Source organism: Delphinapterus leucas, chromosome 2 (genome assembly GCF_059928025.1).
Source record: "Delphinapterus leucas isolate spDelLeu-1000000601 "Yukka" chromosome 2, BTC_Dleu_Yukka2, whole genome shotgun sequence".
Classification (NCBI taxonomy): domain Eukaryota; kingdom Metazoa; phylum Chordata; class Mammalia; order Artiodactyla; family Monodontidae; genus Delphinapterus; species Delphinapterus leucas.
The window spans coordinates 96,860,474-96,886,146 of NC_143130.1; the positions used below are offsets into that span (position 1 = coordinate 96,860,474).

At 41.7% G+C, this 25,673-nt stretch overlaps 2 protein-coding genes across 24 annotated transcripts in view; one reads left to right on the forward strand and one right to left on the reverse strand.

The window, feature by feature from the left end:
* Positions 1-6,556: 6,556 nt before the first annotated feature.
* Positions 6,557-25,296, forward strand: NDUFAF1 (NADH:ubiquinone oxidoreductase complex assembly factor 1). Of its 2 annotated transcripts, none has more exons than XM_089905267.1 (5): positions 6,557-6,676; positions 10,851-11,503; positions 15,155-15,340; positions 20,998-21,072; positions 22,210-25,296. In XM_089905267.1, the coding sequence occupies exons 2-5, from the start codon at positions 10,928-10,930 to the stop codon at positions 22,333-22,335; spliced, it is 963 nt and encodes a 320-aa protein (XP_089761393.1). In that variant the 5' UTR covers positions 6,557-6,676; positions 10,851-10,927; the 3' UTR covers positions 22,336-25,296. The 2 variants fall into 2 exon arrangements, with proteins under 2 accessions (XP_089761393.1, XP_022443126.1); XM_022587418.2 differs by lacking the exon at positions 22,210-25,296 and adding an exon at positions 21,574-21,813 and having other exon boundaries at positions 6,559-6,676.
* Positions 22,452-25,673, reverse strand: part of NUSAP1 (nucleolar and spindle associated protein 1) — a 67,954-nt gene continuing 64,732 nt past the window's right edge. For all 22 annotated transcript variants that reach the window (XM_089905206.1, XM_089905259.1, XM_089905251.1 and 19 more), the window contains one exon: positions 22,452-24,788. In XM_089905206.1, coding sequence (XP_089761332.1) covers positions 24,692-24,788 — 97 coding nt within the window. In that variant the 3' untranslated portion in view covers positions 22,452-24,691. The remainder of the gene's footprint in view (positions 24,789-25,673) is intronic.

Below are 25,673 nucleotides of genomic sequence, written 5' to 3' on the forward strand. Positions count from 1 at the left end.
GTCATAATAAATTACATTTCTTACTGTGGGTCACAGTAAAAAAAATAATTGAGAAACTGCTCTATTGCTTCCTTTTCCCTCTGCCCTCACTATACCCTATGATCCAAAGGAGTGCATAGAGATATAGGACCTACATTCAGAGGCCAGTTCTACCACTTCCCTGCTTCTGTGAACTTGTTCAAGTCACCTAACCTCTCTGAGCTTCATTCTCTTAAGAGGTATCAGAGGGAAATAACATTTGTCTTGTAAGATTGTGGTAAGATGTAAGAGACATGATATGGTAAATGTCTGGCCCTAGGCTTGACTCTGTGTGTGAATTTAGTCCCTGGAAATTGTCAGCATTCTGCCAAACAGAACTCCTTTTTTCAGATACATGATCTCTTTCATAACCCCGTGCATGCTGCCTCACCTGGATTGCCTTTTCCCTTCTCATCTGTCTGTTAAGTGCTTTATCCTTTAGTACTCAGCTCAGTTTCCTCTAGGAACTACTCCATGACTCAGATGAGCAGATATGATACAGAGTAGTGGACAATGGGCATGTATCCTGGAGAGAACCAACAAACATAGTTTGAATCCCAGTTCCACCACTTCACCAGCTATGACAAGCCAGTGACTAGCAAGTTATTTAACATCTGTTAGATTCAGTTTTCTCGCCTGTGAAATAGGCATAATATTAGTACCTACTTCATAGGATGTTGTGAGAATTAAAAGAGAAATTGCCTCAAAAGTGTTAGGTTCGGTGCCTGGCCCATCACACCCTTCTTTGGGCCACCCTGGACCTAGTAACTCCCTCTACTATAATTCCTCTCTGTGCTGCCATTTTTTATTTGACACCATGCCATGCACTAGACTGTGGACTTGTTGAGCACTGTCCCAGAGTTCAACAATAATAGATAGCTTTTGGGGCTTCCCTGGTGGCACAGTGGTTGAGAACTCGCCTGCCAATGCAGGGGACATGGTTTCGAGCCCTGGTCCGGGGGGATCCCACATGCCACGGAGCAACTAAGCCCGTGCGCCACAACTACTGAGCCTGCGCTCTAGAGCCCGTGTGCCACAACTACTGAAGCCCGCGTGCCACAACTACTGAAACCCGTGCGCCTAGAGCCCGTGCTCTGCAACAAGAGAAGCCACCACAATGAGAAGCCTGCGCACCTCAACGAAGAGTAGCCCCCGGTCGCCGCAACTAGAGAAAGCCCGCGCGCAGCAATGAGGACCCAACACAGCCAAAAATAAATAAATTTATTTAAAAAAGAAAAGCTTAAGTACTAAATCTTGAGGAAGCCCACATTTAGGGGATGGGGGAGAGAAGATGCAGAATAATGCCCTACTGGTTGAAACCACCCAAGCCAGCATTACCTGACTCTTCTGATGGTTTAATCTGTGACAAAATTTATACTTGAGTTATATATTTCCCATATGATGTTTAGTAATCTCTGGCTTTCACATGCTGACCCATTCAGGAGTAATTCAGGGTTCTTGCACCATTATTTAGGACCACACTGTCCCATATCGCAGCCACTAGCCACATGCGGCTATTTAAACTTAATTAAAATAAATAAAACTAAAAGTTCAATTCCTCATTTCAAGTGTTTAACAGCCACATGTAGTTGAGGTCTACCATATTGGACAGCGTTGATAGGGGACATTTCCATCATCACAGAAAGTTCAGTGAGTTTAGGAAGTCCCTGCCTATTTGTCTGTCTTTCCTGTTGGGTCTACCTGGATGTGTTGTCATCGTTGTTTGCTGTTGGCCACACTCTTGTGCGAGATCTTAGTTTCCTGACGAAGGATGGAACCCGCGCCCCCTGCAATGGAAGTGTGGAGTCCTAACCACTGGATGGCCAGGGAAGTCCCTGGGGGTATGTGTGTGTGTTGGTTTTTTTAAAATCTTTATTGGGGTATAACTGATTTACAATGTTGTGTTAGTTTCAGGTGTACAGCAAAGTGAATCTGTTATACAGATACATATATCCACTCTTTTTAAGATTCTTTTCCTATATAGGCCATTCCAGAGTAATGAGTAGAGTTCCCTGTGCTACACAGTAGGTCCTTATTAGTTATCTGGATGTGTTATTTTTACTAAAAAAGAAACATGACCCAAAATTGGTCAAGCTGTACACTTACAGATAGTGGTACAAAGTGGGATACATTATTTAGGATTAGAGTCACCTGTGGATGATAAACTCTAATTAGCAGTGTTAATAGGAAAAAAAAAAGCTTACTTCTCATGTTAGAGTCCAGATATAGGCGATCCAGGGCTGTTTTGGCTGCTCTGATTCACAAAGTCCTCAAGGTCCCAGGCTCCTTCTAGCTTTCTACTACTTCTGTAGGAGCTTGCCCTCATCCTTCTGGTCCAGGATGGGGTTCTGTCATGACAGGTTCTAAGCAGTAATATGAAAGCAAAGGGGAAGGATGGAGAGGACACCTGTCAACTTTTTTTTTTTTTTTTTTTTTTTGCGGTACGCGGGCCTCTCACTGTTGTGGCCTCTCCCATAGCGGAGCACAGGCTCTGGATGCACAGGCCCAGCGGCCATGGCTCACGGGCCTAGCCGCTCTGTGGCATGTGGGATCTTCCCGGACCGGGCCACGAACCTGCGTCCCCTGTATCGGCAGGCGGACTCTCAACCACTGCGCCACCAGGGAAGCCCCCACCTGTCAACTTTTTTAAGGAAAGCTCTTAGCCACTATCACATAACATTCCCACTTTCATTGGTAGCTGCAAATGGGAAATGTAAACTTTATTTATGGGCCCAGCTAAATATTCTATTACAATGAAACAAAGGAAGAACAAATATCAGGAAACAATGAGTAGTTTCCCTCTTAGGGCTCAACTCCAGAAAACAACTACCAGTTAGGAAATGTCAATCAGAAACTGAAGCTATTAAGTTTGTCCAAATCTTGCACCCTGGCAAGTGAAAAATAAATTTTCTCCTAGGTTTAAGCAAAAGCAATTCAGGTTGAGGAGATATGTAATGCTGTGGCAGACACAGTGGATCTTTCCCAAATCTAAGTCAGGAAGGGACAGTGATAGAGCCACCTGGATTGTGATTGTAATTGTAAAGGAGGATAAAATCACCTTGGTCTGAAGGGATTGTCGCTGCTCATATATTGGTGGGGGGTGGATTGGGGTTTACCTACCTGGAGTCAACTAAGACAAGAGCCACAGGAAAAGAACATGTCTGTGTTTATATACTGATTAAAGTGGCGTCATAAAACGTCTGGTCTCAGAACAGCAGATAGAAATATCCCCAAAGGAAGAATAGACAATACCTGTTGTTTAAAGGACAGTGCGCTTGAGCACTGCCAGCTGTTTCTAATTATGTGACCCTCCTCACCCACTGGTCTGTGTCTGGCCTGGAGGGTGGGTTTCCCCACCAGGAGGGACTGTCCTGGGTAGGTGGTCTTGGGTCTCAAATCAGACCCATTTTCTGTTGTCAATTAATAAATGGACATTCTGGTTTGTCATTTCTCCTCCTATGAAGTTGCTTGTCATAAAGTAATCCTCTGAGTAAACAGATAAAATCGAGTTCCTGGATTAGCACAGCAGGGAACTAACCCTGGATCTGTAGGGTTACAGATGACCTCAAACTCCCACCAGGTAATCTCTTTTTCTGAAATCATTTATTTCCTTTGCCTCAAACTCTGAAAGGACTCCATCAAGAGGTGAAATTGCTGAATCATATTTGCCTCTTGCCCTATTACAATATTCTTTGCTTGACTGTGTCACTACAGCCCTTCTAAAATGTTTTCATGAAATTTGTCTTCTGTTTGGCCTCTTGAGGCAGTGCCCATTCTGTCTAAATTTGTGCAGGTTACTGTCATATATATTTTAACGTATATGACAAAAATCACTACCTTCAAGGGTCTTACTCTGTTGAAAAGCCTTGTATACGTAAAACAATGAGAAGGCAGTTTAGTCATGTTTGTAATCTAGTTTTCACTTGAACACAAGTAATTGCCAGTGTTACAGCATAAAGAATAAATATTATAGGATGTCAGAAGGAGAGCAATCATTTTGAGATGGAGGCATTAGGGCAAGTTTTTAAGGAGAACATGGAATTTAAGGTGTGTTCTTAATAGGTGGATTCTATGTATCAATTAAGACCTATTGGTTGCAAGTGATAGAAACCCAACTCAGATAAATTTAGGTAAAAAAATGTATTGGTGCTTAGAAGTCAAGGAAAAGACTAAACAACCATGCAGCTGGGCCTCTAGAACTAGCAATATACATGCTGACTGGATCTTCTTTTATCCTTTCATTTCTGTCTCTGTTAGCACCTTGATTTTATTTTCTCTTTCCATAAACCAATTTTCTTCACAATATCCCCAGGCTGCTCAGGAGCTCCACCGGAACCACCAGGGGTTAAAAGCTCTTTTTTCCAGTTTTAGTTCAGAAAGTCCCTGGTAATAACCGATTGGCCCAATACTGACCAGGTTTCTACCACTGGACCAGTCAGCTGAAGTCAGGGCGTGGGGATGGGGAAGTCATGTAGACACTTGAGACCAAACGTGTGGGATGTGGAAAAGAGGAATACTGAGCAGAGAAAACATTAACTCCATTATGAGGAGGAATGAGTGTGGTTTAGGCAGGTAACACCTGGGATGATGTTGGGCTGCACCCCACAGGCCCAGCTCCAAAGAGAAGAAAGAGCCTGGAAACAGTGACAGAGACATCAAGGGATTATTGGATAGGAGGTCTGAAGCAAAAGGTCCTGGAGTGACACCCCACCAAGGGCGGCAGACAGAACATAGCAACAATCTTTGATAGTTGGGGGGAGAAGGAGGCTACCATTGACGGGGGTGGGGGGGGGGGTGGGTGGGGAGTTGACGTCAGGTGGGGCTCATCAGTTACCAGGGGCTAATTAACCCTATACTTAAGAGGATTGGATAGTCATGTGAGTGAAGCAGGGACTTGTGGCAGGGTCTGTGCAGAGAGCTTGAGTGTCCTGGCCATACAGACGAGAAATTGAGGATAAGTATGAATAGTATAGATGGATTAGGAGATTATGGAGGGTTTAGAATTGATGCAGTGGCACGTCTGGAAGCCAAAGGAATTTTGTGTTTATCTCTGGGTGATTTTTAAATGAAAATAGACAAACTGTTGTGTCCAGAAGCAGATTGAATGTAAATTGCATAGGTCAATAACTATTGGGGTTTCACTTGATTTGGAAAGGAGTGAAATATCAAAGATGGCAACAAAACAAAACAGAACAAACAAACAGGATTTAAGGTCAGTGAGAGGAGGTTTCAAGGAGAGAAGCCAAGGATAGCCAAGAATCTTCAGCTTAGAAGGATGTAGGCATTTACAGAAACAGGGAGGATGAGAAGAGGAGTTAATATGGGTAAATGTGATACGTTCTGTTTTAAACAAATCACATTTGAGATGCTAGTGGTATATCCCACAACTGAAGCTGCTATCAAGAAATTGGAAATATATGCTGGTGTTTAGGGGAAGAGATTATCTGATTGTCTGCAGATAACTCATATCTGAAACTAGAAAAGAGGAAGGCCATAGGCTGCTGGGCTTTGGAGACAACCCGCATTTAAGGTTGTGGGAGGAGAAAGAAGAGTCAGTAAAGTAGGCAGCTAGAAAAGGTTCAAGGAGGTAGGAGAACCAGGCAAGTATAGAGTCTAGTGAAGTCAAAGCAGAATTTAAAGAAGGAAGAGGTGATGGTGTGGAAAAGGGTGATGGAGGAAACGTGGAAAAGGCAATTGTATTTGGCGAGGTCTTGGAACCCTGGACAACGGTGTTGAGTGCCAGAGGTTACAATTCATTCAAATTCATGCTGAGCACTTAATTCCTGCTAGCATTATGCTAGGTGCTGGGGACAGGAAGAAGAGCACCTTCTGGACCCAAGAAGCTCACAGCGTGGTGGAGGAAGTGAGAAGTGAATCAATAATTAAGTTACAATGTTGAAAGTGCTCAGACAGAGGTGTGCTCAAGATACAATCGAAACCCTGAGGAGTGGGCGACCCCACGGGGCTGGATTGGGGAAGGGAGGGTAGGACGGTGTGCTGTCCATGTTTGTGCTGGGTCTCCAGAGATTCCGCAGGGGCAATTCCAGCAGAACCAGTCCTCTGAGGCCGTGTACAGCTCTTGGGCGGCTATGGTGGGATGGAGCACGAGTGGACCCTGGCTCCTTGGGGGCGAAGGATGTTAGCAATATCTGGGTCCTACTTGAAAGATACGGGATGGAGTTTGCAGTCTGAAGGCGGGATGTAGGAAGGAGAGGCGAACAGCTTTTCTAAATTCGCCCCACTTTCTCACACAGGGCAGAAGACGGGATGGAGTTTGCAGTCTGAAGGCGGGATGCAGGAAGGAGAGGCGAACAGCTTCTCTAAATTCGCCCCACTTTCTCACACAGGGCAGAAGAGATAGGGGGAGTGGGGGTGGGGGAGACTTTTGGGAAGCTAGTCTACCAAAAACCTCAGTTCGCCGGGGTCCGGTAGCCTCATTGCTCTTCCCCGGCCTCTGCACCCGGCCGGAACTCATGTCATCAGGCCTAGTTTCCCGCCGGCCTGGAAAAGCAGACGGCCCTACAGAGAAGTGGAGAACTCGGTCAGGAAAAGCCGGGCTCGGGCGGAAGTCACTCTGAGGCGTCGGCAGGGGAGGCTAGTGAACGCCAGCCGGGAGTTGGAGCGACCGGGGCTTGTGAGGGCCCCACGGCCCTAGCAGGTGAGGGGTGAGGGGGCTGTGGCACGGCCCCGACCGCTCCCTGACTAAACACCGGGGCTCTAGGGTTGGTTTTGCCGCTTAGTAGTTGTATGACCGGGAGTAATTTAATTTGCTTAGTAAGTGGAATAATAATAGTACCTTTCTCACGGTTGTTGTGAGGAGTTAACGAAAATACACCCAGGACAGTTTCTGGCATATAGTAAACTCAGGATGTACAATCTTCATTAATACTGCTCTCAGCTGCGTGGGTTACGTTGCTATGAAAACTCACCAACTTCCGCCCGGGATCATCCAGTTTAATGATTTTGACTTTATGTTTATTGGTAAAAGTATGAAACAAAACACTTATAATTAAAGTTATATTATTAGAGAAGTGATAGCACTACTGAGGGGTTGGAAAATAGGGTGAATAATATTACTTATAATCCCATCATCCTACACACGACTTTAAGCCTTTTTCTTCTTTTTTACCCCCAAATCTTTTTGTGCGTACGTTTTTATAGTTGTAATGTTAGTGTATATGCTTTTTGATTCCTCCTTATTTGCCACTCAGTAGTGTAGCCTAAGCATGGTGTTAACGAAAATCGTGTTTATGATTGTACAAATTCCATTTTATAGGCTTATCATTTATTTTCCAAATTCCTGCATATGTAGAGGTAAAATCATTTAAAGAAGTCAGTGAGGGAAATTTAGATATTACCTATGATTCCAGGACGTGAGATCAACTGTTGTTATTTTTCCTGGTTCCCTTCTATTTTTTAGTCCATGTGAAAACATACTGTTTGCATGGTTTTCATTTATTTTAGCAAACATTGTGTATCAGTTATGTTTAAGCCATAGTCCAGGATTAAAGTCAGGCTAGTTAGGTAGACAGAAAAAAAAGCAAGATTCTAATAGTTTGTAAAGGGCTGTGAGATGTATGCATAGGTTCTCATAAGAATATGGAGGAAGAGCAATGTCAGTGCCCTCCAATCAGAGGCCACCAGGAACATGCTTGTAGTTGAAGTTAGGCTTATTACTCTTGTAGTGAGAAAGAACACCTGCCATGGGAAACCATGGGGCATCTCAGTAAGAGGGTGTTAGAAGGGATTTATTGTTGGACTTAGGTTTGTGTTAGGTGATTTAGGGGAAAGTATTGAGGTGGAGGCAATTCTATAATTAGGAGAGAATCTTATCTATCTAGAGTGAGGCTAATGCTATGACTGGTCAGTGTATGGCAGTCACTCATATTAGCCAGGATAGTAGAATGTTTGGTCACTTTTGGTTTTTTTTGTTGTTTTTTTTTTGTGGTACGCGGGCCTCACGAACCCGTGTCCCCTGCATCGGCAGGCGGACTCTCAACCACTGCGCCACCAGGGAAGCCTCACTTTTGTGGTTTTTGAGCAATGTTTTTTTGTGTGTGTGTTCAGACGTGATTATAGTTAGTATAATTAATAGAGCTGAGGGTATTTATTACCCATGGAAGTGAGGAAATTTAGGCCAGGGAGTTGGGCACATTTTGGAGGGCCTTGTGTACCATTTTAGGAGTTTGAATTTCTGGAGGGAATTGCTGAATAAGGGGAGTGCCATCATATTTAGAAAAATCCCCTTTGTTGCCAGGCAAAGGTCGGATTGGGAGAGGAGGAGGAGATCTGAGTTAGGACCTTACTAAATCCTAAAGGGTGTTCTCAGTGCCAACTTTAAGGGCAACACCTGGTGGCTCGTTAGAAATAAAGAATCTCAGGCCCCATCCTTCACCTACTAAATCAGAATCTGCACTTTAACAAAATTCCCAGATGATTCATAGGCGCTTTAACATTTCAGAAGCCCTTTGGTGGGGGAGTTACAGTAGTTCTGGTAAGAAACAATAAAACCCTGAACCAAGACAGTGGTGGTAGTGGTGGAGAAATGGGGAGATATTATTTGTTCAACAAATATTAGAAGCCTCCTGCACGTCTGGCACCATCCTGGTTGCTGGAAGTACCACAATGAAGATAGTCTCTCCCCTCAAGACACTTCCAGTCTGGCAGGGGAGACTGACAAGGGAACTGTCAATAAACTGTAGCAGGGAAAGTGTAAGCCCAGGATGCAACACATCAAAAGGTCTTGGTGGAGTTGAGTAATTAAGGGTTCTTGGAGGAGGTAATGGATGCCTAAGCTGAGTCCCAAAGGATAAATCAGCCAGCAGAAATCTGTTGAGGGCATTTCTGGCCTAGGAGCAGCAATCTGCCAAGGCATGAAACCCAGAAAGGGGTTACTAGGTGGCACTTGTTAGACCACAGGTGTTCTCTGTGGTTAGAGCAGAGTAGGATGTGATTAGAGGGGAGGCTGGAGAAATGAGCAGAGGCCAGATCTGGAGGGGTCTTACAGACCCCGTGGAGAAAGTCGAGTTTTATTCTGAAGATCATGAGAGCCTCTGAAGAGTTTTTTTATTTTTTTGCGGTACGCGGGCCTCTCACTGTTGTGGCCTCTCCCGTTGCGGGGCACAGGCTCCGGAAGCGCAGGCTCAGCGGCCATGGCTCACGGGCCCAGCCACTCCGCGGCATGTGGGATCTTCCCGTACCGGGGCACAAACCCGTGTCCCCTGCATCGGCAGGCGGACTCCCAACCACTGCGCCACCAGGGAAACCCCCTCTGAAGAGTTTTAATCAGAGAAAACAATCAATTTTGTGTATTAGGCCCTCTAGATGCTGAGCGGTGGGATAAGGTGGAGGTCTGGGTGCAAGCCTGGAGTGCAGTGATTTAGGAGAGAGAAGGTGGTGAGCCACCTGATGTGGGGAGTGAGGGAGGAGGGGCAGTCTGGAAAGATGACCAGCCCTGTGTTGTAGATAGAGTGGTCTGGTTGCCATTTTGATGTAGACTCTCAGGCGACTGAGCTGAATTGTTGGATTTGGGCATTTTTGAAGTTTTTTTTTTTTTAAGTTTTCAGCATTCCATCTAGTTTCTCACTCAGTACTGTGTTCTGACTAGTGGGTGATTTTTTGTTTTTGATTTTTCTCTCTCCTGGTCTCTGGTGAGAGAAAGACAAAGGAGAAAGATGAAGAAGTCAGCATTCCGTATTTTATTTCATTTTCGGGGTAGCTGGAATAAGTAGGAGAGGGGACTCTTTAGCCTTCCTGGTTCTTGCAGCACTTCCTGCCAGCAGTCATTGAATGTTGCTGCAAGAGCAAAGTTGTTACTTCAGTAGAGCTATGGAAGTTATATTACTAATGGTTAACGTAGGGAGAGGCAGCAGTAACTAATGGAAGGATTTAAGGCCAGGGTTCTAGTGCTAGCTTCCATACTGATTAGCATTGTAATCTTAGGCAAGTTACTTCACCTGTTGGTGTCTAGTTTCTTGTGAAAGGAGATAACTACCTAACTTGTCTTACAGGAGGCTTATGTGGATTAAATGAGATATTTGTCAGGGTGACTTAAAAATACTAAGAATGGCATTTAAATGTAATGGTATTATTGCTACTATTGTTTAGGTTCTGTCTTTGAGGAGATCAGATAGTGGCTGATAGAGCCTTGTTACTCAAAGTGTGGGCCTTAGACTAGGAGCTTCTTAGACATGAAGAATCTTGGGGATCTTGTCAGACTTAACTGGATCAGAGAAACCTTTTATAGCCATTATTCCATCTGATCCATAGAAGACTCCCTTAAGGTAGGTAGGGGAGGTGTTAGCACATCCATTCCCCCGAGGAAATGGAGGTCTCAAAAGATCAACTGCTTTACCTGAGGGTAAACAGTTCTAGGTGTGAAGTCCAGGCCTCTGACTCCACATACAATGTGAACTGTAGTCTCTTCTTTCTATAGATGAAGTGCTAAAATATTGGTTAGCCTAGATCCTGGAGTGAATTACTGACAGTTGAATATTTTATTTTAGGAACCAATTATTTCTTTAAAAATCCGGCATAAAAATTTGCTTTAAAATTGACAACCTTTTGAAGCACATACTTGAATTATTTGGGGGTTGATCATTAACTCCATGACGGGGCCTGTGTTTCTGTTCATCTTGGCATTTTTTCACAAGGCAGTGGGATGTATTATGTACAGTGTAAACATTCTTCTGCTCATAGTAGGCCCTGGGTAAATGTTCATAGAATTAGAAAATAAGTTCATGAATTTCATAGTACATGATCCATGTTGAATTTGAAATTATGATGCACTCATTGGCTATACTGGTAACTCTTCACTGTCTCTTTTATTATAGGTGGAATTGGGCTATTTGCTGAAGCTTCTTTCCCTGGTAGGCCAGGGAAAAATTTACATTTTGATTTTCTTTTAATCATGGCTTTGGTTCATAAATTGCTGAATGGCACTTATATTCTCAGAAAATGCCCGAAGCCAGGTGTTGCCTCTTGTCCATTTTTGAATACTCGCTTTGCAGATTATTGTTCTAGCAGTCTTGAGAAACCAGTGGCTGCTCCTGGCAAAGCCTCTTCTCAGAGGAAGACTGAAGGGAATTTGGAAGGACATCACCAGAGAGAAGTTGCTTTGGATATAACTTCTCCTGAGGACAAGCCTGAAGTTAGTTTTGATAAAGCAATTAAAGAAGAAATAAAGGACCATTTTAGGCGTTTGAAGGATGATATTGTGAATCATTGGATAGGGCCTGAAGGCCGCCCTCTGCATGAGGTCTTGATGGAACAAGCCAAGGTTGTCTGGCAGTTCCGTGGCAAAGAAGATTTGGATAAGTGGATAGTGACTTCTGATAAGACGATTGGTGGCAGAAGTGAAGTGTTCCTGAAAATGGGCAGGAGTAACCAAAGTGCACTGCTGTATGGAACTCTGAGCTCTGAGGCACCCCAGGACGGGGAGAGTGGCCGAAGTGGATACTGTGCAATGATATCCAAGATTCCAACGGTACGTGAGACCCAGGAGCTGCAGTTTTCTAGTGAACTGAGGTGAACTTCATTGTAGCATGAACTATAGCAGACAGCTTTTTTTTCTGTAAATGAAAACAGCTGGCATCTCATCTTGTGTTTGGGGTTAAATAACTGCTGGGCACAAGTGTAAAGTTTCATAAGCACAAGGGGGAAGTGGTTCCTGAAGAGAGGTTACATGTTTCTGGGCATCACTTGGGGCCAGGGTGGGGCATGCTTATGTTTGAGGAGCCCTGAGAGGTTAGATATTTAAACGATGATCTGGGGAGATTTACATCTCCTCTAACATAGGCCGTAGACCCTCTAATGGCTGGGGGTTCCTTAGAGTGGAAGTAGGGTCAGCCGGGGTTTTCGTTTTTTTTTTTTTTTTAACGTAAACTTTTAAATTTTAGAATATTTTTGGTATTACAGAAAAATTGCAAAGATGGTACTGAGAGTTCCTGTGTGTCTCTCACCCAGCTTCTCCAGTTGTTACCATCTTACATCACTTGGTACATTTGCCACAACTGAGAAGCCAACATTGCTGCGTTACTGTTAACTAATTCCAGACTGTATTTGGATTTCACCAGTTTTTCCATAATATCTTTTATTCTGTTTCAGTATCCCAGCCAGTATACATTACATTACATCCAGTTGTCATGTCTCCTTAGTCTGTTACTTAGTCTTTCCTTATTTCTTAGTCTTTCCTTATTTTTCATGAGGATTTGAGAAATACTGGTCAGGTATTTTGCAGAATGATCCTCAATTTGGGATTTTCTGATTTTTTTCCCTCCTGGTTAGACTTGAGTTTTCTGGGTTTTTAGGAAGAACAGCACAGAGTTGAAGTACCCTTCTCATTGTATTAGGGTACATGCTAGTAGCATGACTTATCACTGATGTGTTAACCTTGGTCACCTGTTCAAGGTAGTATTTGTCAGATTACTCCATTGTTAAGTTACTTTTTTTTTTTCCCTCCGTATTCTGTTCTTTGGAAACAAGTCACTAAGTGTACCCTGCATTCAAGGCATGGGGTAGGGTGTGGGATTAAGTTCTAGCTCCTGGAAGGGGTAGTATTTACATAAATTATTTGGGATTTTTCAGAAAGGAAGATTTGTTTCTTCTCCCACATTTATTTATTTATTCAGTCATTTAGTATGGACTCACACTTTGGGTTATAATCCAATACTATGTTATTTATTTTGTTGCTCAGATTGTTCCAGCTTTGGCCACTGGGAGCTCTTTCAGGTTGGCCGTGTCCCTTTGACATGTCCCCATCCTTTTGTGTTTTTGAGCACTTTTTGGCACTACGAGGTGCTGTAAGCTCATCTTGTATTTTCTCTGTTCCAACCCTAGAATTAGCCATTTCTCAAAGGAGCCCTGGTTCTTTTTTTTTTGGAAGATGGAGTTGGAAACCAAGATCTGGATGCTGAGTATGCTTGTTGCTTCTGGATTGACACTATTTCTAGGACCTCTCAGTGGACACAGCTAGGAAATATATGTATGCATACCAACTCATGGAAACACCATCTGTAACTATTTCTATATCTATATTAAGCTAAGTATGAGTTCATACTGATGCTTTGACTCTAATCCGGTACCACATGATTTATTCTAGCTTCCTCCCTCTTGTTTATTGATAACTTCTGTAACGGTGTGAAGCCTGTCTCCCGCCACTTACTATACATTTATTAATTCGACCCAAGAGTACATGTAAAGCAGTTTCAGGGCTTCCCTCATGGCACAGCGGTTAAGAATCTGCCTGCCAATGCAGGGGACACGGGTTCGAGCCCTGGTTCGGGAAGATGCTACATGCCACAGAGCAACTAAGCCTGTGCGCCACAACTACTGAGCCTGCGCTGTAGAGCCCGTGAGCCACAACTACTGAGCCTGCGTGCCGCAACTACTGAAGCCTGCACGCCTAGAGCCTGTGCTCCGCAACAGGAGAAGCCACTGCAGTGAGAAGCCCGTGCACCGCAACGAAGAGTAGCCCCCGCTCGCCGCAACTAGAGAAAGCCTGCACACAGCGGCGAAGACCCAACGCAGCCGGAAATTAAATAAATAAAGCAGTTGCAGAATTTCTAACCCATAACCCTGTGAGAAACAACTTTACCAACTACAGTACAATGTTTATGTATAGTTTCTTTTGTCTTTAGCCTTTTGGTTTCCAGTCAGAACACCATTTTCCAAGGCTACTTAGGTCAGCTCCTTTGTCTCGCCACCATCCTGTTGCTTTTTGCAATGCTGATCAGGTGTTTCAGGGCTGCTCTGGACAGGTTCCTGTGCCCGGCTGTGGTCACAGCCCATGGGTGTTTGCTTGGTTGTGGTGCCCTTTTTTTTTTTTTTAAATATTTACTTATTCATTCATGCATGCATGCATGCATGCTGTGCCAGGTCTTAGTTGCAGCAAGCGGGATCTTTGTTGCGGCATGTGGGATCTTTAGTTGCAGTATGCGAACTCTTAGTTGCTGCATGCGGGATCTAGTTCCCTGACCAGGGATCGAACCTGGGCCCCCTGCACTGGGATTGCGGAGTCTTAGCCACTGGACCACCAGGGAAGTCCCTTGGTTATGGTGTTTTAAGGAGAAAGGCAAATGATAGGAATAGTATTAGGCTCCCTCTCTCCAGATAATGATGAAAAAGAAAGGTTCATGTTCTTTCAGAGGTAATAAACTATGTGTACAAGATTTTTTTTTTCAGGCCCTGAAAATCCACAGAATGGATTTGGTCAGCCCACAGTAGAAAATAATTCTATGATGTACTGTGGAATAATGAAAGTAGTCGATAACATTTATTCAGTTACCCTGCCAGTCCTTGTGCTAATTACTTTATATGCATTATCCCTTTTATTCCCCACATCAATCCTGTAAGGTATAAACATCCCAGTTTTACAGATGAGGAAACAGGCTTGGGGAGATTTAGTAGCTTGTCTAAAATTACATGACTAGTAAGTAATAGTTCGTATCTGAGCACTGTTATTCTTGAAATCCGATTAGCTCTGAGATTGCTGTAAACAAACACCTTTGGAAATTAACACTACGTTCTACTTTCAGAGACAATTTAGGTAGTTGTTAAGAACATAGATTTTGGAGTTAAATAGCACTGGACCTACCACTTACTGGTTGAGTGCTCAGTTTCTTCATCTATGAAATGGAGTACAATGATAGTACCTATCTCAGAGCTGTTGTGAGGATTAAATTATGCATGCAGAGTGATTAATGTATATTTTCAATGGATGGTAGGTGTTGTCAAAAAAATACCAGTTTTAAAACTTGAGGTCTTTCATAGTTTTCTGATTTATGGGAAGGCAGTTGTCATAAAATGGCCCAGTCAGAAGCCATTGCTTCCTAGGCCCTGGGAAAGAAAGTACATACAGTAATTCATTTCCGTTCAGTGACACAAGTGAGTGTCTACCCCATGTAAACACTGTCCTGGGCCAATCAGGTCTTGAACATTACCTTAGAAACATTTAACTAGGTCAGTATTTTGTACTAAAATAAGAATCACCAGATTTATCTGCCTCCTTACCGCGGTAGGAAGCAGAAAAAAGCAGAAAAATGGCTTGTTGATCCTTTTGATGCTGTAAAAGGTGATGACTCACATTTTGCTAATAGTGGAAAATGAGGTGAAATTAACTTTCCTTTCTATACCTTAGGGCCCTTTTGAGAGGAAGAGGTTTTATGATTGGTCCCAGTTCAACACTCTGTATCTTCGTGTCCGTGGAGATGGTCGACCTTGGATGGTGAATATCAGGGAGGACACGGATGTAATCCAGAGGAAGGATCAGATGTACAGTTACTTCATGTTCACCCGTGGGGGGCCCTACTGGCAGGAAGTCAAGGTAACAGCATAAGTCTTTACTATGTATGAAAATGAGGTCTTATGAGATCATGGTTACATTGTGGTTTTTTTTTTTTTTTCTTATTAATTCCTCTTGGACAGTGTGGGAAAGGAAAGAAGGAAGAGGACCTAAGGGCAAGATTTACATAATTGACTTTTTTTATTTTTTGGCTGCGTTGGGTCTTCGTTACTGCGCATGGGCTTCCTCTAGTTGTGGCGAGCAGGGGCTACTCTTTGTTGCCGTGCGCAGGCTTCTCACTGCAGTGCCTTCTCTTGTTGCGGAGCATGGGCTCTAGGCGCGCGGGCTTCAGTAGTTGCAGCACGTGGGCTCAATAGTTGCCGCACGCGGGCCCTAGAGCGCAGGCTCAGTAGTTGTGGTGCGTGGGCTTAGTTGCTCTGCGGCATGTGGAATCTTCCCAGACCAGGGATCAAACCTGTGTCCCCTGCATTGACAGGCGAATTCTTAACCACTACGCCACCAGGGAAGTCTGACTTTTTCTTTTATTAATATAAATGTTAGCTTACTGACCAGTAAATATTTTTGATAAGGATGTGGCCAGGTCCATGCTGAGTCATGGGTCCATCTCTGCCCTGTGCATAATTATCAGTACTATAGGTATTTCTTCTTAAGTTCTGGCCATATCATCTCTTCCAGGCAACTGTACTAAGCTAGTGTCCCTAGCTGAGCAGAAAGGCTCCTTTAAGAGGAATAAATACTTCATACTTTACAGTTATCAACATTTTTGGTTTTGTTTATTTCTTGGTAATATAAGGCAATCTTATTTTGTAGGGAGAAAAAACTTTTAGAAGGTAAAAAATGTTAATCAGGAGGAAAATAGTGGAAATTCAGGGAGTGAGGGCAAAATCAGGTGCCCATTTTTTCTTCTGCCTTCTGAAGGTTTTTAATCCATAAATTCAAAAGAAAGTCCCCATTTTGCTCATACTTAAACCTAAGGGTTCATCCTGGATCCCTTTCTCCCTCACACCGCATCTAGTCTTTTAACAAATTCGCTCACCTATCCTTCCAGAATACACCTAGAATCTGACCATTTCTAGCCATCTCTTCCACTCTCACCCTAGTCCAGGCCTTTGGACTACTACAGGAGCTTCTTTATTGATATCCTTCTTTGTCTTCTTGCCTCCTAAAGTCCACTCTGCACACAGCAGCCAGAGTGATCTTTCTAAAGCATAGTTCAGACTACATCACTCACATGCTTAAAACCCTCCAGTGGTCTCCCCTTATTAGAATACAGTCCAAACTCTTTAACATGGCCTACAGGGCCTACAGTAGCAGACCCCTGTCTTCATCTTCAGTCTGTCCTCCCCCCTCCCTCCTCCATACTGGCCCCTTTTGTGTGTGTCATACCCAACAAACTACTTCTGTCTCAGAGCCTTTGTATTTCATGCTGTATCTGTGGGCATGCTCTTCTCCCACGTCTTCACCTGCTTCCTCTTTCCTATTATTTACCTCTCAGCTCCAAAGCCACCTGAGAGGCCTTTCCTGATCCTTCTAGCTAGAGTTGCACCTTCTCACCCAATAACAACATCCTATTTAATTTTTTCATAGAACTTATCACTAAGTAAAATTATCTTTTTCATTCACTTGTCTATTTCATTCATTCAATTATCTTTTTCATTCACTTGTCTATTTGTTTATTGTTACTCTCTACCAGGCTCCTCTGGAACATAAATTCTGTAAGTTCTGAGAGCAGGGACTTTGTCTGTATCCTTCATAGCTGTTTCCCCTGCACCTAGAACAGTGCAGTGCCTAGCATATAATAGATACATATTTATACACTAATACAGATGTATAACCAAAAAATTATTATGTATGTAACACTTGTATATAAATAATACTTATAACAAATTACTAAACAAAACAAGTATCTCATTATAGAAAATTTAGAAAATGCAGAAAAGGAAAAAAATCTTGTGGTACCACTACCCAGAGGTAAAATACTATTTTTATTTTAGTATGCACCTTCAGACTTTTCTATTTACACTTTTTTTTTTTACAAGAATTGTATTGTGCCAGTGCTATTTTATAACATACATTGTTCACTGAACTGAATTTTATATACAACTTTCTGTTGAAATATATTTCTACATCATTTTTGGTATCTGCATGATATTATGTAAATAGACACAATTTACTTAATCCATCCTCTATTGTTGTACATTTAGATTGTTTTCAGAGTTTTTCACTCTTATACCAAACTCTGAGGTAAATATCCTTAAATATTTTCTTAGATGTATTTCTGGAAATAAAATTCCTAGAATAAATGATATGTACATTTTTAAGGCCTTTGATGCACATTGCCAAATTATTTGCCAGTATAATCATTGACAATTACTTATTACTTTCTTTCCTGAAAATACATGTAGTTCTAATCTTTGGCTGGAAATGATAGTTGTTTGGAACATCTTTCCTTAAACTATTATTATTACTTTAAAATTTTATTTTTGGCTGCGTTGGGTCTTAGTTGCTGCATGCAGGCTTTCTCTAGTTGCAGCGAGAGGGGGCTACTCTTTGTTGAGGTGCATGGGCTTCTCATTGCGGTAGCTTCTCTTGTTGTGGAGCGTGGGCTCTAGGCACGTGGGCTTCAGTAGTTGTGGCTTAGCGGGCTCTAGCGCGCTGGCTCAGTAGTTATGGCACACAGGCTTGGCTGCTCCATGGCATGTGGGATCTTCCCGGACCAAGGATTGAACCTGCGTCCCCTGCATTGGCAGGCAGATTCATAACCACTGCGCCACCAGGGAAGTCCCTCTTTAAATTATTAAAGGAAGTGTTGGGGAAGAGATTTTTATTTTTATCTTTTTAATAAATTTATTTATTTATGGCTGTGTTGGGTCTTCATTGCTGCACGTGGGCTTTCTCTAGTTGCAGCACACGGGGGCTACTCTTCGTTGCAGTTCACGGGCTTCTCATTGCAGTGGTTTCTTTTGTTGCGGAGCACAGGCTCTAGGCACACAGGCCTCAGTAGTTGTGGATCGCGGGCTCTAGAGCGCAGGCTCAGCAGTTGTGGTGCACGGGCTTAGTTGCTAGGTGCCATGTGGGATCTTCCTGGACCAGGGCTCGAACCCATGTCCCCTGCATTGGTAGGCAGATTCTTAACCACTGTGCCACCAGGGAAGTCCCAGGGAAGAGATTTTTAAAAATTAAATGTTATTCATTGCTGTCCATGTCTTCATGAATAATTCTCCTTTAGTAAATAGAAGTGAGATGCTCAAATATTTACTATGATTAGAGAAAGAAAACAGAGGAAAATGATGGAAAAATTATGCATGCTAGTTTTCTGTCATTTGTAGAGAGAAAACAACTGTTGATCCTTTTCTTTTTATGCAAGCTGTACAATTTAATGCTTCTTCTTAGCTTCATTTTTTTTCCAGGCTATAAAATTCCCTTGATGTGGACAGTGGCCTTAGCAAATTACATGACAAAAAAACAAAAGGCCAGTGGGGTGGGTGACACACGCTCCTTGAATGGTGAGCAGGTAGTATTGATTCTGTTTCCAAAATATATTTTGAATAATGAGGTAGATGAAGTGCCCAACCAGGATGCAAAAATGAGGAACTGACGGGAGGCTGGGGGTGCAGGGTCCCTTCCAGGTTTGTGTAACAGAAACGAAGGGAGCCCGTGAACTGAGGATGTTGACTGCACTTGGATTTGCTGTGTGAGGAACGTGATCTTGTGCTTTATTAAATGAGCTTTGAATTGAGTTTGCTTTTATGTCAGCAAGTGTTTTTGGTGATAATCTGAACAGTACATTTTATTTTTTTAACTCATTTTTATGTTTTGGCTCAAAAATCAAAATAATATAAAAAGATGTACAAAAAAGTCTCACTCCCACTCAGTTCTCTCTCCACCCTTTTTGCCCTCACCCTCTATAGGTAACCACATTTATTAGTTTCTTCCATAGATTGTTTTTTTAAGCAAATATAAGCAAGTATATATACACATACACTTATTTTCTCCCTTTTTTTACTCAAAAAATATAGCATACTTTATGTGTCTCCTGTGCCAGTTTATATTTTTTAAATTTAGATCCTGGAGAGCTTCCATATCACTACATGGAATTATTTTTCATTCTTTGTTATTTTGTTTGGTATTTTCTATTATATGGATATCTCATAGCTGATTGAACTAGTCCTTATTGATAGATATTTGGGTTGTTCCCAATTGCTATAGTAAATTTTTTATTAGTTTTTTTTTAGGCATTTAAAAAATTTGTTTTTAGGGGAAATTCACTGGTGGTCCAGTGGTTAGGACTTGGGGCTTTCACCGCCAGCGCCCAGGTTCAATCCCTGGTCAGGGAACTAACATCCTGCAAGCCACACAGTGTGGCCAAGAAAAAAGTTGTATTTAATAACATAAATGATATTTATACTATAGATTTTGTTTATCTCTTACTTTTTTACTACTAATATATCGTGGAGGTCTTCCCACAGCATCATATATAGATCTACTTCATTTTTTAAAATAGCTGTATAGTATTCAGTTGTATGGTTGCACTATAATTTATTGAACTATTCCCCTATTTTTCCTTTTTTTTTTAATTAGAAAAAGCTGTATCTTTATATGTTTGTCAGAGTTTATCTGTAATATAAATTCCTAAAAGTGAAACTGTCAGATCAAGTTACGGCATTTCAAATTTTGCTAGATATTGCTGTGTTAGTTTCCTATTGTTACATAAAAAATTACCACAAACTTCGCACAGTTCTGTAAGTCATGCTTTGGGACACCCTGTGGCCAGGTTCAATGCTCAGGGCTTTCTAAGGCTGAAATCAAGGTGTCATCTGGCCTGTACTTCTTTTCAGAGGCTCTGGGGAAGAATCCACTGCCAAGCTCACTCTGGTTATTGGCCAGATTTAGTTCCTGTGATTGTAATGATGTCTTGGTTTCTTTACTGGTTGTCAGCTGGGAGTCACTCTCAGCTCCTAGAAGCTGTCCACATTCCTTACCATTTAGCTCCCTCCATCTTCAAAGCCAGCAGTGGAGAATCCCCTTGACCTTCCCCTTTGAATCCCTCTCATTCTTCTGACCTCTTTTACCAGGCACTTTTATGGGCTCAAGTGATTAAGTCAGACCTACAGAGGATAATCTTCCCTATATTAAAGTCAACTGATTTGGGACCAGACTTCAGGAGAGTCCCTTCACAGCAGCACTGAGATTTGTGTTTGAATCCCTGGAAGAAGGTGATTTCCACTAGGTGGAAATCTTGGGGGTCATCTTAGAATCCTGCCTACCACAGTTGCTAGCTGCTGCTCTCTAAGAGTTGGACTAATTTGCACTCCTACCAGCAGTATACAGATGTGCCCATTTTTCTACTGGGTTGTTTAATCTTTTTCTTAGTTATTTGTAAAAGTTTTGTGTTTAGGATACTAGTTTTTGCCATCAGAAAGTTATAATTGTTCTCTGTCATTTTTTCCTTTGGGACTCCTGGCTTAGAAATGTTTTCACCTGTTTTCTTTTAGTACTTAGGTTATTTCATTAAAAAAATTTTTTTTTCTGTGATCCAAATGACTAGCCACTTGTTATAACTTCACATATTAATTTTAAAATTCAATTTAAGCCGTTATTATTTTATCATTGCAGTTCTAAACAGATGCCTCCGTTGCTTGAATGTCAGATCTGAAGTCAATGGTTTCTTCTTTCAGATTCCTTTCTCCAAATTTTTCTTCTCTAATCGAGGAAGAATCCGGGATGCCCAGTACCAGCTTCTGCTTGACAAGGTAACATTTTCCTGTATTTTCACTCAGAACTATATTATCTTTAGTGAAACAGAACTCCTGTGAGGATGAGTTCAGTCCATTTTTGAAGGCTGGCAAATGAAAGATGAAAATTCCTATTTAAGTATACTCCTATTATACCTAGACAGATGCTGACTCAGAGCTATCCTGTGAGCCAAACCCCCATCCTGGAGGAATTTCAGTATGGTCCTCCTTTCAGCGTGCCTACATTTTATTTTAGCTTTAAAATAAGAGTATTAGAGTTCAGGAGAGCTTCAAGGAACCTCCATTAGACATCCATGTTGTACTTACTAGTCTTAACTGGCACTCCTTTAAAGAGAGAAGTAGAATGTGGAAAGAAAAGCAGTCCTGTACTTCCTCTAATTGGCTACGGCACATGAGAACTATCGTATACTTGCTAAGGGCTGATAGTACGGAATTTTAAAACTCCAGGAACAACATCAGCATATGAGATTTTGATCAATTTCTCTATTTTAAATTTAGATCTCTTCTATCGGATTCACCCTGGCTGATAAAGTGGATGGTCCATTCTTCCTAGAAATAGATTTTATTGGAGTATTTACTGATCCAGCCCACACAGAAGAATTTGCCTATGAAAATTCTCCAGAGCTTAATCCAAGACTTTTTAAATAGAGATCATGTAGTATTTCTGTGTTACTAAACTAAGGGTAGTAGAATCCACAATGACAAAAATAAAGTACTTCTTTAATGGCATCCAAACAATGGCGGGTATGTATTCCCTAAAACATAGCTAAATGCTGCTGCTAAGAGGGACCAGGATCTGAGCTGTACCTTAACTTAAGGAATCAAGTACTGATGCAGAGGTACTATGTAAATAACTGTTTTTGGTTAGAATGATTCCTATTAGCAACAGTTCCTATATAAGTAGGTGGTTTCCAAAGCAGGGAGTCTCTGAGGTGACTGTTTATGGCCCTCTACCATTCTGTTCCTTATAGGTTTCTTCTGTTTTCTAATCTATCAGGATAGGAGACTGTGGAAGAATATTAAGGTGCTGTAGTAGTCACTGGGAAAAGATACCTGTTTTAGTCTGCCAAAGCTGCTATAACAAATGACTATAGACTAGGTGGCTTAAACAAAACACATATGTATTTCTTACAGTTCTGGAGGCTGGGAAGTCCAGGATACCTGGTGTCTGGTGAGTGCTTCTTGGCTTGTAGACAGCTGCCTTCTTACTGTATCCTCACATGGAGAGAACAAGTTCTAGTCTCTTTTCTCTTCATATAAATAGCACTAACCCCATCATGAGGGTGCCACCCGCCTGACCTAATTACCTCCCAAAGGCCTCCAAGTATACCTCAAAGTACCAAGTCACATTTGGAATTAGGATTTCAGTATATGAATTGGGCAGGGGGCGGGGGCAGGGAACAGACACAAGCATGCAGTCCATAACACCTGCATAGCTGGTTCTCCAAAGATGCATGATCCTTACCAGTTCTTACTTTATAGACTAATGTCCCCAAGGCTTTCCCAGTCGTTTTTAGTGTTAGAGATTGCATATACCAAAAATAAGACCCTGATTAACACAGTTTAAACTGATCAATTCTTGTCATCTTAGAGGAAGAAGTAGGAAACTATATGATACAGCCAGAGTACCCAACGAGAGCCAAGTTTAAAATAAGAGAATACACAAAGGCTGATAGCTTTCCCATCCATCTTGGCCTAAATACCTATTTTGTATGTTTTCATGTAATTATCTGTTTTTCAGCTTTATTGAGGTATAATTTACATAACATAAAGTTCATCTGTTTTAAGTATACAATTCAATGATTTTTTAGTTTATTTACAGAATTGTGCAGTCTTTTTTTTTTTTTTTTTTTGGCTGTGTCGCATGGCTTGCTGGTTCTTAGTTCCCCGACCAGGGATTGAACCCAGGACCACGGCAGTGAAAGCGCCAAATCTTAACCACTGGACTGCCAGGGAATGCCCAGAATTCTGCAGTCTGTCTTTACATGAACTAATTGTAGGAAATTTCCGTCAGCCTAGAAAGAAACCTCAGTGCCTCTTTGCAGTTACTCTTCATTCCCATGCTCAGCCCCACAATTACGAATCTACTTTTGCTATAGGTTTATCTTCTCTGGATATTTCATATAAATAGAATCATATATGATCTTTTGTGTCTTGCTTCTTTGCACTTAGCATAATGTTTTTGAGTTTCATCCATGTTATAGCGTGTTTATCAGTATTTCATTTTTTTAGTGCATATTTTTTAAATCCATCCATTGATGGACAGCTGGATTTTTCTCCACTTTTTGGCTACTGTGAATAATACTGCTGTAAATATTTGCAGACACAAGTTTTGGTGTGGACATATGTTTTCATTTCTTAGGAGAATTGCTGGGTCATATGGTGGATGTACATTTAAATTTTTTAAAGAAACTACCAAACTGTTTTCCAAAGTGGTTATATCATTTCACCTTCCCAGTAGCAGTGTATTTGACACAGATTTCTTGATTGATCTGATCTCTGCCTCTTGATAGCAAAATCTGAGTTCATTAAGCACCCAGGAGTATGCCATGTTCTATGGGCCCATATACGTATAACAATAAGTATAATAGAATCTGACAGGTGCTGTGAAAATACAAAAGGACATAGTCATTTCTTCTAGGAGTGGGGAGTGGACGGTCAAGAAAGGATACACAAAGAGTACAAGTCAACTCTTGTTAGTCTTGGCTGGTCAACTAAATTTTAGAAACCAATTACATTTACAAAGAATCAATCTACCCCCATGAGAAAAAATTTTATTTATGAAAATTTTAAGCAGTACAAAACTCGGAAGCTCCATTCAGGTGCAACAAACATGAATATGATACTAAGCAACTCTAGTCTTTTCCATAAATTGAGTAAGATGTATAAGTTTGACAGAGCATATAGTAATCCTTAAAGCAGCAATCCTCAAATTTCAATATGACCCTGTATTTTTCTAAATAAGCCAGGCTAGAATGAGCTAGAGTTTTGTTTTTAAGAATATATTGAGGAAAAAAAAAAAAAGAGATGTAATTGACAATTACATGAAGTGATCTGAAAGAGGTACATAGAAGCTTAAATGAAACATTTCGCATAGATAAAATATTGACGCCTCATAAACCCATATGGCCCACAGTTTCGGTAAGACTACTAGGTTCTCTAGAGGATGAAGAGGTGGCCTTTCACAGCTTACCCTATTCATAACTTGTTATTGTTCAATTTCTACTAAAGTCTGTAGTATAATTAGCTACCATCAGGTAAGTGCTTTTGCCTAGAAGAGGACTGAAGTTCTGTTATTAGAGCCAGCAGAGGGAACTTGACCTTAAAAATCTAGGTCAAGAATCTATAGGATGGGTCTTTTTAGAAAACTGAGTTAGTTGTACAGGGGCTTAGGTAAAAACTATTTCAAAAGAATTTGAGAGCTTTAAAGGTAGTAATGTCTTTTCAGGGGTAAAACATGTGAAGAAGCCACAGACACTACATATATACGAACAAAGTTAAGAGCAGAAAAAGGTCTTTTGGCTAAAGTGAGAGGACAGTACAAAAATATTTACAAAAGAGAAAAGGAATATTTACGGGATATTACAGAGAAAAGGAATATTTACGGGATATTAAATTATGAATGTTCAGCCATAATGAGGCCCCTTCGAACTCCCAGAACCTTTGCTTTCTTCTCCTTTCGTTCTTGCTCATGTTTCTTCCGTTGCTCCTCCCTGAGGGATAGGTATACGTTAGGCTCTAGTGAAGCTCCAAACAGACCACTTCAAAGCACCTATTGTTAGACTAATGTCCAAACTTAAAATGACATCCAGCACACTTGTGTAAAGCACACTCTTACAGGACACTGTGCTCTGTCCAGTGGTCTCTGTGATGGAAGCCACACCTGTAAGTCACTGTTGTGTTAAAAGGCTAGAACTTGGGGTTTTTTTGTTGTTGTTGTTTTTAATGTTAAGGCAGCATTCTAAAATCAAGCATGGAATTGGAAGCAGAAGACACCCTGGAGATCGAATCCAACCCCTATAGTTTTTTTAGTTTGTTTTAAATGAGAAACCTCTACCTGTGGAAGTCAAAGGTCGAGCTCAAAATCACATTGTCTAATAAAAGTGCTAAAATTGGAATCAGGGTCTCTGACTTAAACCACTGATTTTGGGGAGAAGGAATTAAGAGAAAAGAAAGGCCCAGAATCATGATAATGATTTTAATAGCAAATAATAAGGTCTTGGTGGTAGCTGGCAAGTCAAATGGTAGTTAACCCGGTACCAGGAGGGTGTCACACAGGGAATCGGCCAAACCAGGACCAGCTGCAGACCAGGACAGACTCTGGTGTTAACTTGGTTTTCACACAGAAAGAAGCCTCTAAGGATCATCCTGGGGTTTCCCCCTGTGTAGAGCCCTGAAGCCTAGAAAGCCTGGTTTCCCTGGGAGTGTGAAATTTACGTGCGTACTTAGGTGCCCTGGGCACCTGGATTGGTATCTGGAGGGACATCCAGGTGCATTGTTTGGGCAGATAGGTCATGTAGGAGCAGTGCTGTGAACCGGGTCCTCTTCAGAATCGCCTGCAGAGCTTTGGAAACAATGCAGATACGTGGGTCCCATCT

Excerpts from the sequence above, each read along its gene's own strand:
- NDUFAF1 (XM_022587418.2), top strand. The coding sequence starts at position 10,928 with ATGGCTTTGGTTCATAAATTGCTGAATGGCACTTATATTCTCAGAAAA. Across the intron at positions 15,341-20,997 it reads CCTACTGGCAGGAAGTCAAG|ATTCCTTTCTCCAAATTTTT; the intron begins GTAACAGCATAA and ends TTCTTCTTTCAG. Across the intron at positions 21,073-21,573 it reads ACCAGCTTCTGCTTGACAAG|ATCTCTTCTATCGGATTCAC; the intron begins GTAACATTTTCC and ends TTTTAAATTTAG.